The following is a 12,001-nucleotide window of genomic DNA, read 5'->3' on the forward strand; positions in this document are numbered from 1 at the left end:
GCGTAACTAATTGATTTTTTTTGTTTCTATACAAAGCGGGAACAAACCAAATTTTTGAAACTCGTCTGATATTGCTTCTACCAACTACTATTGCATTTGTTCCGGACGATGGCTCATGGCCTGGTCGAGCAGCGCAAAAGTTATGCCAGTTCTTCATTCGCTTCAAAAGACACGTAATCTCTTGAGAGCAGGGCTCGAATCGTCACATACGATAGCGTACCACTCGTCACGTAAAAAACATTTTTCGGATTATGACTTACGTGAACGTACTCTTTGTCCCATTCAGCTTACACTGCCTGACGTATCACGTAATTTTCTTTCGTATCGTTTTCGATCCGTGAACGGATGTTACGATTCGAGCCCAGATTTCGCATGCTCCCTAGAAGATGGGTAGAATGTAAGAAGCACAGTTTCAAAATACCAATGGTTTTTTGCCAGGACCGTGGCGTATGAAGATGTCGTAAGACGCGATTTTAAATCTTTTAACGGCTTCAAATCGCCCGCTCCAGCTAGCATTCTGCTTATTGTACGCAAAGAAGGTGCTGAGCTTTTGTTGGCGACCTTTTCGGGTGCAACTCGGCTCTAAGGCATGGTTTAGATTTTGTGTTGGTAATTTGGATTTGTTCAATGCACGATAAGCGGGTAATTAGGATTAAGGCAGCAGAGAGAGTGAGGGGTCAATAAGTCACGTGCGGAGTTCATAGGTATTAAGCATTTAGGACTACCATTTTCGACTATGGAAGCCACCATCAGAAACTGACTGAATATTTCCCTTAGTAATGACTGGGAGGCATCGATGAACTGGAGGGTCCAAAAATAACCGTTAAATATCAATATTTTTCTTTAAAATCGTAATTTTTTTAATGTCATTTTTCTTCGATCAGGAATAATCGTCATATTCGGATTTTAATTTTTTCGGTCAAATTTAATCCTTATTTTTCTCGATAAAAAAAAAAAATTATCTTTAATTTGGATTTTAATTTGGTTCGTTCACTTTTAACCGTTTTAATGGAGACTGAATTTTTATGGCCGATTTAAAACCTGCATTATCTAAAAATTAATGCTTAAAATACGAGTAATGGTTAAACGGAAAAAAATTTCATTAAAAAACAATTAAACATTTTTTGAAAAAATAAAAATCATAAAATAACTGTTAAATGTGATCAGAAAAACAAAAATCCATTTTTAACGTTTAAATCGTGTCTTTTATTATTGAGATCACAACCGTTATATTGGAGATGAAGGAAAATATTAAATCGAAAATCGGTTCGGGAAAAATTGCATGTGCAATTTTCGTATATTTTCTTTTTCGGACTTTCAGGTTTACATAAACACTAAATCAATTAGCTGTTCATATATATCGCTCATTTACTTCAATAGTGTCATAACTCAAAAAAGCAAAACTCGCCAAAAACGGCTTTGAAGTTTTGAAATGAATACATATTTTGTTCTAGTGAGCTACTGGTAATCGATACAGCTGTGAAATTTTTACACAACATAGAAGAAGAGGTAGCGGTAATTTCTGCATGCTTAACTCAATTTTTGCATTTTTTGGATCATGATAATAATACTAACTGACGAATTTGAAATTTAACAAAAGCTGTAAACAACTTTTTAAATTACCAGCTGCATTAAATGGTTTTCCGACTTTTCTATAGCTGTCAATCAATTTAAATAATAAGGCTTTGAATTTTGTTAGAGGAATATATCTGAGAGCAAACTTACGGAAATAAAATTCTTTCACAAAGAATGTCAATTAGTGCCTTTTGTGTTGATGACTTATGTCGTTATATTTTTTTTATCTGTTTTGATTTTAGCTTAATACCCTCTCTAATATTCACATAATTTATGTGGGTCGAATAGTTGAAAATCGATTACCGTTTTATTTACATTTTTACTTTACAGCTAAATGCCAAAAATCATGATAAGTAAATATATGAAAATTATAAAAGTACACACAAATTTCGAATTACTCACAACTCTGCGCTCGAAATGAAAAATAAAGAATCCCATTGACCCAAATAGCTTTGTTAAGCTTTGACTACTTCTTTTCGATTGGAGTATAAAAGAAACTAGCTCACCACCTGGCGCGATTTGTTGCGCTTAAAAAAGCATATTCCATTCATTAAGACAACTCTACTACATATTTGCATTTTCATTCAAGTTGGAATGACACTTCATTACTTACTCAATTGCTAATTTCTTCCGCCCGCCTGTTCCAAATGAAAAATTCCTGATTGCTGCTGCATTTTCATACACAATTTATTGAGTCTCACAAAATATCATAAACATTCATACCATGAGAATTTTCATCATTTTCGCAATTCCAAGGCTCCACCTGTGCATAGTATTGCTGTAATTTCTGCATAAAATCTGCGGGTATTTCTTCTAGCGAACCGTCTCTAAGCAAGTCCATAATACCCGGTTCAGTCTTGTACAATTGGCGTAGTAGTTCCAAATTGATCACGGAATCTTCATCAATTTCATAGTCTTCATCATTTATGTCATTGTAGTCGCCAAAACGTTTTAAATCATTCTTAGAAGTAGACAAATATTAATTTATGTGAGTACTTACATATGAATGGACTGAGCTCACCCCCCTACTTACTTGGTTTTTGATTACAAAATCTTCGAATCTGCCTTCAATCGCTGCAAACATTAAGAACAACAAAAGCACCGGTTTACAAAAATTCATTACAAAATTTTGGCATTCACAAATTTCGATGGAAAGGAATGCAACAGCATTGAGTTTGAAAGTGAGTTCTGATGCCAAATTTGTGCGTACACTGTTATTTTTATGTACATAAATATGTATGTATGCACTAATGCTGTATATTGTGTCATTAGCTACGCGTCATTAAGTTATAAAAGCCCTGAGATACATATAACGTTTATTTGATATTTTTCAAACCACTTAACCACTACTATATACATTATACGCATGCATACATACATCCATACCCCGCAGAAAAAACTATCAATTGATAAAAGTTTTCGGGAAATGCCTCACTTTCAATTAGCTATGAAAAAATGAACTTTAGGTGAGTTGTAAAATCACGCAGACGCGCTTACCCACGAACGTTGACACCTGATGCAGAGAAAAAACCAGTATTTAAAATTTAGCTGCAAACTAGCTCCATTTCCTGCAGGGTAGTTTCAGAAGCTCACGTACTGCACATTTCAGAGACCAAACGTTATGCCGTTAACTTTTTACTTTTAGTATTTTAAAAAAGAAATACCGATTATATTAATAAAAATTTGAGCAAATTCTACCGTTTGCTCTTTTTGTGCAGAAAATAACGGGTGATTTTTACATTTTATTTTTTAAGAATTTTAAGGCTAAGATTGAGATATATGTTCACAGTTGAACGTTCCCGAAAAGTTTCGAAAAAATCCCAATAGTGAGGGCGAGAAATAAAACACTAAGTATCCCCAAAAGTCCCAAAAAATATTCAGAAAAGTCCCAAAAAATGTGTACAATATCCCGGAAGACCCCGAAGTAATGGCAAAATAGTGCGAAAAATAAAACTCGAGATATCCTAAAAAGTCTCCAAAAAGCCAGTAAAGTCCCGAAAAATTCCAAAAGCGCCAAAAAAGTTTAAAATATGGCCATAATTTTTTGGTCATTGAAAACGGGACAGCTTTTGGTGAATCGAAAAAAAGCGAAGTGTGCCGAAAAAAATTCGGAACAAAATTCCCAACAAAAAAATCCCAAAAGTTCTGGGAAAATAAAACACGAGGAATCTAAAAAAAAAAATCCTGAAAAATCCCTAAATACCCGGAAACATTCCGAAATTTTTCAGAAAATATAGCACCAATTAAGTATTTCCAGAAATACCGAAAAACTTCACCGAAAATTCTTAAGAAAACTACTAAAGTGCCCGAACGTTTTCGAAAATATTCTGAAAAATCACGCAAAATAACACACGAATTAACCCGAAAAGTCCCAAAAAATACCGCAAATTTGAAAATATGGACCCAATATAGGGTCATCAAAAACAGGACAGTTTTTTTGGCGATCGAAAAATAAAAAACGAAACATACCTAAAAATTTTGGGAAAACCCCCAAATCCCCGAACCCAAAGTTCCGAGACATTCCAGAAGAATCCAGAAAAGTCCATAGTAAGTACTTTAAAGTACCAAAAAATAAGATTTCGAATCCCCAAAAGTTAAAAAAAAATCCAGGAAAGTCCAAAAACATATTTAAATTCCTAGAAAACCCAAAATATTTTGGAAAATAAAATATGGAATGCAAAATTTTAAAAAGAAAAGAAATAGATTTTGAACACCCCAACCACTTAATTAACGAGTCCTACGCCATGGCAGGGGTTAAATATATAATCATCCCCCTTTGAGTTCATATGGACAAAGCTCCTTTGATCTGCAATACGCTTAAGGGCCAGTTGTTCAATATCTGATTAGCACAAATCGGAGGTAGAAGCTCTGGTTAAGAAAGACGACTGCTTTATCGATCACATGTTACATGCATGATGTCGAAATCGTCGATAGTGTATTGGTAGTGATAACCAGACATTGAACAACTGGCCCTAAGTAAGTATGTGAACATCTTCTCCTACTAAGCGCAAACAAAATTCAATTACAATTAAAGACTAATGGTCTTATTCATAAAAATAAAATAGGTTTAAAGAGTTTTATAAAGCGACATTTTCATGCCAACTCTTGATTTATAAAGCAGCTAAAGTCTTATTTACTTTTTATAAATTCTGGTGCTAGTGTTTGTTCTATTTCAGCTCAACCCTAATGCTGTGCAAGAATCGATAAATAGTAGAAAATATTTTTTTTTTATTTACCCTTACCTAACAAAACATATATATTTAAATATCTTAAATGCAAACTTAGCAATACTAATAACTATATCTACGCGATTTGGTCAGTAATTTGCAGATCAACAGCATTGCTAACAATATGCCTATGCCCTGAAAAATAAATGTGAATATCAATTAAAATTTACTACAAATATACATATAATTGAACATATCGCACACCTAGATCTAAAGCACTGATAGGCACTGCCTTGCCCGCGGGCAAAGCTATTTTAAGCTTTCTATACATATAAGCGTGTGCAGAGTAAAAGCTCTCCCTGCCCATCACTGATCTACTAAAGCACTGATGGGCATCGCCTTGCCCGCGGGCAAAGCTCTTTTAAGCTTTCCATACATTTTGTATAGACGCGTATAGAGTAAAAGCTCTCTCTGCGCATCACTGATCTAGTTAAAGTGAGCTAACTCAAAATTCAAAGAGGGACATTTAACTGCTTGTGGATCGTACAGATTCAACGTAATTAATACAAAAACAGGCATAACTCTAGTTTTTTAGTTAATTATATAATCATAAAAAAAAAATATTTTCATTAATTGGATGTAAGTGCTCTGAATTGATTTATGCAAAAAAAAATCGCCCAAACTTTTTATTTTTTTTTTTTAGTTGATCGCACTTAGATCTAGGTGTGCGATATGTAAATTTATAAGAAAAAGGACTACTCACCTCAAAGCACACAAGTAGCGCATGCGCCAACCGCTCATAGCGATACACAGTCAAATAGGCGCGCTTTAGTGCCACTAAACAACCTTCATTATAGGCAAAAATGCTGCGCAAACCATTCTCAGAGCGATAGCAGGTGAGTGGAATTTTTACATTTAGTTTTAAATAATCCAAACTGCTTTGAACTCCACAGCATTCATACTAAAAGTATAGAAGCGTATTTAGTGTCTATGTGTACGATCCACATACATACCTATAAATAGTATTTCAATAAAATTTAGCGTATCTTTGAAGTGCTCTTACCGATTCTTGTATTTCATTCATAGCGCCTGGTGTCACAAGCTCTGTCAGCCAGGCTGCTGTTAAGCTTTTCTCTGCGGCCGTCATTTGTTTGAGTTCACTGTAGCGCCACAATTTCCATATATGCGATGCTATCATTGCTATCAGCATGGTGACGAACTATTTAGTGAGGCGTAAGTTAAAAAAATATTAATATTTAGTGCAATAAAAAATACATTTTCTTCAGTGCTTACACAGCAGAGTATTCTAACAGAACCATTTACGGCACCCAAGCAACCCACGAATGCGGAGAGTATCAGTAGGCCAGCCGATGCCAATTGCACAATCTTTTCCATATGCTCTGCCGAGCCTTCTGCAAACTTTTCCAATTCATAAACGCTGGCCACCACAGATAAGATGCCAACAATCTAAAAGGGTAGAATGAAACGACTTCAATAATGCTATAATTGTGTGTGTATAAGAAAGAAGTTAAATGCTGGAAGTTTTCGAATGCAAAAGTCCAAAAAATTTTTTTAAGTTTAACAAATCTTAAGCTCCACTATTTATGTTCAAATCGAGGTGCCGTTGCGAGAAACGATTGAAGCTACATATATGGAAAGTAACATCTAATTTACCTTAAAAAACCACAAAAGGTAGCTGAGAGTAGTTTTGTATGGTACTATTATATTGCTCTGGAAGCACAATGTCGATGGAAATGTAAGAAAAGCCTGTAACACTCCTGCAAAATTCGCGACGAGTCCATACACGCATGTAAAGAACACTCCCTAAGGGCGAAGAAGTACTCCAAAATTAACCGAAATGCATATGTATATAAAATGTGGTCCAATTAACATTGCGATGTCCTAGGGCAAGACCATATACTCTAGCTCTGAATTACATCAGATTAGCACACAACTACTCCGAGGGGTTACTCCATAGAGTACGTATCTCTTGCCAACACAGCCCAATAAACATCGTGTAGTGATTACGATCGTTAAAACACAAGCAATAAGCTGGTGTAGAGACGCGAGTTAATCCGCTGCTGCATTATAGAGGAGCATTTCGTAAGTACTTCATCAACATGGCTCAAATGGACCACATGCTCCAACGATTTTTGCATTGATGTTACACTACATATCGTCGTTTAAAGAACAAAACCAAACATTGGCTCAAGCCTTACCCATTCATCCTGAAATATACCAGCCAGAAATGCGATTGCTTTATAAAAAAAGAGGACCGTTCTAAAATACGAGTTCTTTTACACTTCTTTTTTAATTTATTCAACCTCACATACGCGGTTTTGCATTTGGTTGATACGTGATTTTGTACTTTACGATATGCTTCATTGTGATACTTTACTGTGATGGTAGAGAAAGTTCAGCGTATCGTGGCACTGTGCATCAGGGGAGCGCTAATAACCAATTCCAACGACTACTCTAAATAGAATACTCGGCCTACCGGTCATGGACCTACTTAGATTTACAGTCCTAAGTTAAATCCACTGTAGAACGCTTAGATCGTGGGCTGCACTATGATTAGGGCGCTACTGAGTCAAAAATCTTCTTTTGTTTTTATGGTTAATTTGATCTGCAAGGTGCACCGTTATTCAAGATGTCAAATTCAAAGGTTCAGGCAGAATTTTTTTGTGGAAACCTTACTGATTTGTGCCCTGTGCTTCAAACAGATATTTAAAAAAATTTACATAAATATAAAAAGAGGTAACAAGTTAAAAGTTAAACACTGTTGCCGTTTTTAGGCTTTCTCCACCAAGATTCATTGAAATACTTATTCCCTTTATTTTGATCGTACAGTCGTACAAATTTTGCAAATTCATCATAAGTTTTGGGATCATCAAAATTTATTCGGCTTATTCCAGGGAATATTTCCATTATATTTAATTATTTTTGTTTATAAATATTTTTGAGTTATGTCAAAAATTTAGAAATATTTACTTATATGTACATACATAAAAATAAGTACCAGGTATGATCTAATCCTTGACGATACACTCATATTTATGATGGAATGTAGTGCCTTCTTGTTGGTATTGTAAATTAGGCATATGTGTGTATGTATGTATGTAGCTTCATGCATGGATCACGCCCCTCTTTTACGTTTATCATAAGCACATTTGTTTTTTTTTTTTTTGTATGTCCCAAAGTGCTCTTTCATGTTTTTCACATCATTTATTGTGCGTGGAGTACAAAATGAAAAATATGTTTTTAGCTAGACAATGGCAAGTTGCCCAGTTGAAGAAAAAATTAATGGAAATATATCAGTATGTATGTATGTACACAATTACATATGCACATATTTTTGTATATTTCACATATACATATGAACATTAGGAAGCCCCTCGAAAAAACGTGGCTTTTCCACTAGAATTGTAACATTTATTATATATAGTAAGACTTCCGCCAAAATATTTCGAAAAAATATTAAGGCATACATACCTCCAAAACTCTACTTCTTTAAAGATAAAATTAAAGTCCACTTGAATTAAATAATTTTTATAATTCCGATAGAATTTTTTTTTTTTTATGGAGAGTGATGCACACTAATGAACATAATTATGTACATCTGTGTGTGCTTTAGTCGCAGAAAATTGTTGGTTCCATCACGATTTTCTGCTAACGTCTAGTATTTATCACACATTGTTACATTTTTTCAAGAAATTGTTTGACTTGTTTTTGATTGCTGTGATGCGCAAAATTTTATTAGCTTCCAAACGTGTCGCTCGCCATTGTTTTTAGACTTGGCGGTAGAAAACTGTGCAAGGTTGTTCGTGGTTTAAATTTTTCGATATTTATTTATTGAATGAGTAATTAGTTGTCAAAACTATTAAACTAATGAATTGATAATAAAATGAGAAAAATATTTGCTATAGTTGCGATGGGCTCTTTTTTTTAATCGAGAAACGAATGATTAGCCCATTTTCATTAGTATTGAAATTCCTTTTTATATGTAACTATTTACTTATGTACATTAGGGTGGCCCTTACAAATCAAATGAAGGATTTTATTTCAATATCACCCCCTCAATCGGTAGAACCACGATCACAGATATCACATATAAATTTTGGTACCGATTGGTGACAGATTTCTCTATAGCGATTCAAAAAATTTAAATTATTTTTTTTTTTCGTCTAATACCCAAAGAAGCCCTTCACGAAATTGAAAATACTTTTTGCATTTAATACCCACTAAAGATATCAAATGGGCCATTCCATTGTGACTGGTGGGATATTTTACTCCAGAATGTGAGCATTTGCGAATTATAGCGCTAAGTCGTCGGAACATATACAACATATATTTTTGTGACTGAATGTTACTGGTGGGACACTGAAAATAACTATATTTTACCTTTGTTCCTTTAAGAGATGAATTTTGGCCAAAACACTTAATTTTCATGAAAAATGTTTTGTTTTGTGTGTGTGTGGCTTATATAATCTTCATAGAAAAATTTAAAAATTATTTAAATTTGTGACTGGTGCGACATTTTTGGGACTGGTGTGAAGTAATTTTGCATGAAATAAAAGTTCCCATTAACAAAAATTATAGCTCATTTTTATTATTATTTTTTTTTATTTTTAATAGATTAATCATTAATGAAATACAGTCATTTAAAAAGAGGTTACTACTGAAATAGAGATAATTAAAGCAGTTTAAAATGTATGTCGTTTTCCTTGGAATGACCCACATATAAATGTTGGTATCGATTGGAGTCGGTTAAGACGTCTTCATAGGGTAATCTGAACTTTGAAATGCAATGAAATGTATTTTTAATTTAACTGTATTGGTGAAAAAATCGTGTCAAAAGACTCGTAAATTTATAATACATCAAATTAAACGTAGAAGAATTGAAATAAATTTGTCATTCAGTTTGTTAAAACAGTTGTCAGTTATTAGGTCAAGACGGATGCTAATGCCTTTAGGGTTAAAATTAATTCGTTTAAAACTTTGCAATGGGGGGTTCTAGAGGTCTCTGATTATGAATCAGAAATCAGATTTAAAAAATTCAAAATGGTGGGTTACTATTGTCATGGAAAATTTAAAATCGAACGTACGTACACACATGGCGTATGAGTAACATTCTCATCTCGTCTAGGTAACTCATACGCCATGTACGTATGTACATTCGATTTTAACTTTTCTGTGATAAAACGTAGATCCAATATTTATCCATCATTTTGAATTTTCAAAATCTTAAACCGAAGCAATAAAAAAAGGAATTTAATAACTACATAGTCTCGTAAACTAATCTCTATTATGATGTTATGATATATAGCTTCACATGGCGAGAGTTTTAGCTTAAAGCTTAAGCTTTTGTAATACAAGTATGCATCTCTGAGGTCGTTTATGCCCTCTTAACGGGTGTCATACCAAGAAGAAAGACCAAACACAAGCACTGAAATTGCCATATACGCTATTTGCGAAGCTTTACTGCTTTCTTTTTATTCCACAGATATTGTCCTTTCACACGACTCAAATGATATTCCAGGGGAAGTCTAATTAAACTATGATGTCATTAGATGAGTGTAAGTATTCATCGTCACTAGACACGAATAAAGGTGCGATCTCAAAAGTTGACCGCGAAAAAAATTTTAAAAAAATTTCACGAAAAAAGACGCTTAATATACAAAGTTAACGGCGTAGAAAAACGCGTTTAAATAGAGTTTTTGGGGAATGATGTTGAAGAGACAGTCCTTGGCCAGGTATAAATCTATGTTTACGCGTCTTTCTTCGCCAAAGTTTTTTTAAGCGTCTTTTTTCGCCATCAAAACACTATCGCGCTTTTATTCGGTCCTAGTGACGTCACATTTTAGGGAAATAATCGATTTATTCAAATTTTAATTTTTTTTTATTTATTTAATTACAGTCGGTCAACGTTGTTTTGCACATGAAATACTCGTATAATGTCCTTTGGATCATAAACCTCTTTCGATTTTTTTCAGTTCATTTACACTTTTTGTGAAAAATTTTCACACACTTTTCTTTTTCTTCAATTCTTTTCTTTCGAAGTTTTCTACTGAATTAATTTTTCAGATAAAATTAAATAAAAGCGATTTTGTTTTTTTTTAGTATTTATTTGCATTTAGAAACCCACCAAACTCGTCGTATTGAATGCAATAACAGTCCATTGCAAACACGGTCTGCTAAAAGCCATGGTCAAAGGCATATTTAAGTTCCGTTTATTATAGGTATTCCTTTATGTGTACTTATTACATATATTTTTCCACTAATTCAACAATTTTTAATATTTGACTTTGTATTGAAAAATCAAAACTTTTTGCTTTCTTTTTAAACACAAAAATAATATTCAAAATCGCGCACCACTTGCGACACCTTTAAAGACAAACGACGAACTGTCAACGCGAAAGCTACTTGAAATCTTCCAAAACACTCGCATTTTCGAAAAATCCAAGCAATAAAATGCCATCAATGTTAGAAACGTGCCAATTTGTGAGATTTTGAGTGTCTTTGGGTGTGCCCAATGAGTCTGCCGTTGATGGCACGTATGTATGTACATAAATAAATAATTTCTATGTATGTATGTATGTATGCATGGACATCAAAATTTTTTTTTGGCTTAGTTTTTCCAAAATTTGCATTACGGACTCGCTGACGAGTCACTCGTACATGGCTTAGATAATTATTATCCAACAAAAATAGCCAGCTGTGAGAGCTGTATAAGTTTTATTTACTTTGGAAATGAAATAAGCCGCCCAATTTTCGCGGTCGCAAGTACATACATACTAGAACGCTAAATGCAAGCAAAAATACAGACAGCAAGACAATTGTGCGTATATATGTATGTATGTATGTATTTAGCATTTGAATTTTACTCGCATTTAGTATTTTAAAATTTTAATTTTATTTTTGCATTTTCTTTCTTGCGATTTGTTATTATTTATGATATTCTTTTGTTGTGGTCTTTGTAAGCGAATTTAGTCACAATGATTTTATTTTTTGAAATATGTAAATTTGGTTTTCAAAAACATACGCATATTTTTAATTTAGTTTATTTTCAAAAATCTTATTCTATTTTTAAATGTTGACACTTGTTAAGCCTTCTGTCATGTATGTATAGAATTCGCATAACATAACAGATTACACCGATTGACTCACTTATACAAATTAAACGCGTAAATATTTACAAATTTGGACGAAATAGTGTGATGTTATAGGGTATCGCGACTGGTTTTGGAGATACATACCTT

At 33.5% G+C, this 12,001-nt stretch overlaps 2 protein-coding genes across 2 annotated transcripts; both read right to left on the bottom strand.

The window, feature by feature from the left end:
- Positions 1-2,240: 2,240 nt before the first annotated feature.
- Positions 2,241-2,856, bottom strand: LOC108363873 (uncharacterized). The gene is made up of 2 exons (XM_017617386.1): positions 2,609-2,856; positions 2,241-2,536 (listed from the first exon to the last, which is right to left on the bottom strand). Exons 1-2 carry the CDS (start codon positions 2,693-2,695, stop codon positions 2,273-2,275), a joined length of 351 nt encoding a protein of 116 aa, XP_017472875.1. The 5' UTR covers positions 2,696-2,856; the 3' UTR covers positions 2,241-2,272.
- Positions 2,857-4,624: 1,768 nt separating this feature from the next.
- LOC108363870 (protein late bloomer-like) lies at positions 4,625-11,258 on the bottom strand. The gene is made up of 5 exons (XM_017617384.1): positions 10,888-11,258; positions 6,036-6,209; positions 5,806-5,961; positions 5,506-5,703; positions 4,625-4,937 (listed from the first exon to the last, which is right to left on the bottom strand). Exons 1-5 carry the CDS (start codon positions 10,957-10,959, stop codon positions 4,866-4,868), a joined length of 672 nt encoding a protein of 223 aa, XP_017472873.1. The 5' UTR covers positions 10,960-11,258; the 3' UTR covers positions 4,625-4,865.
- Positions 11,259-12,001: the final 743 nt, after the last annotated feature.

Source organism: Rhagoletis zephyria, unplaced genomic scaffold, assembly GCF_001687245.7.
Source record: "Rhagoletis zephyria isolate East Lansing unplaced genomic scaffold, Rhagoletis_zephyria_1.1 Rzeph_scaffold_01401, whole genome shotgun sequence".
Classification (NCBI taxonomy): domain Eukaryota; kingdom Metazoa; phylum Arthropoda; class Insecta; order Diptera; family Tephritidae; genus Rhagoletis; species Rhagoletis zephyria.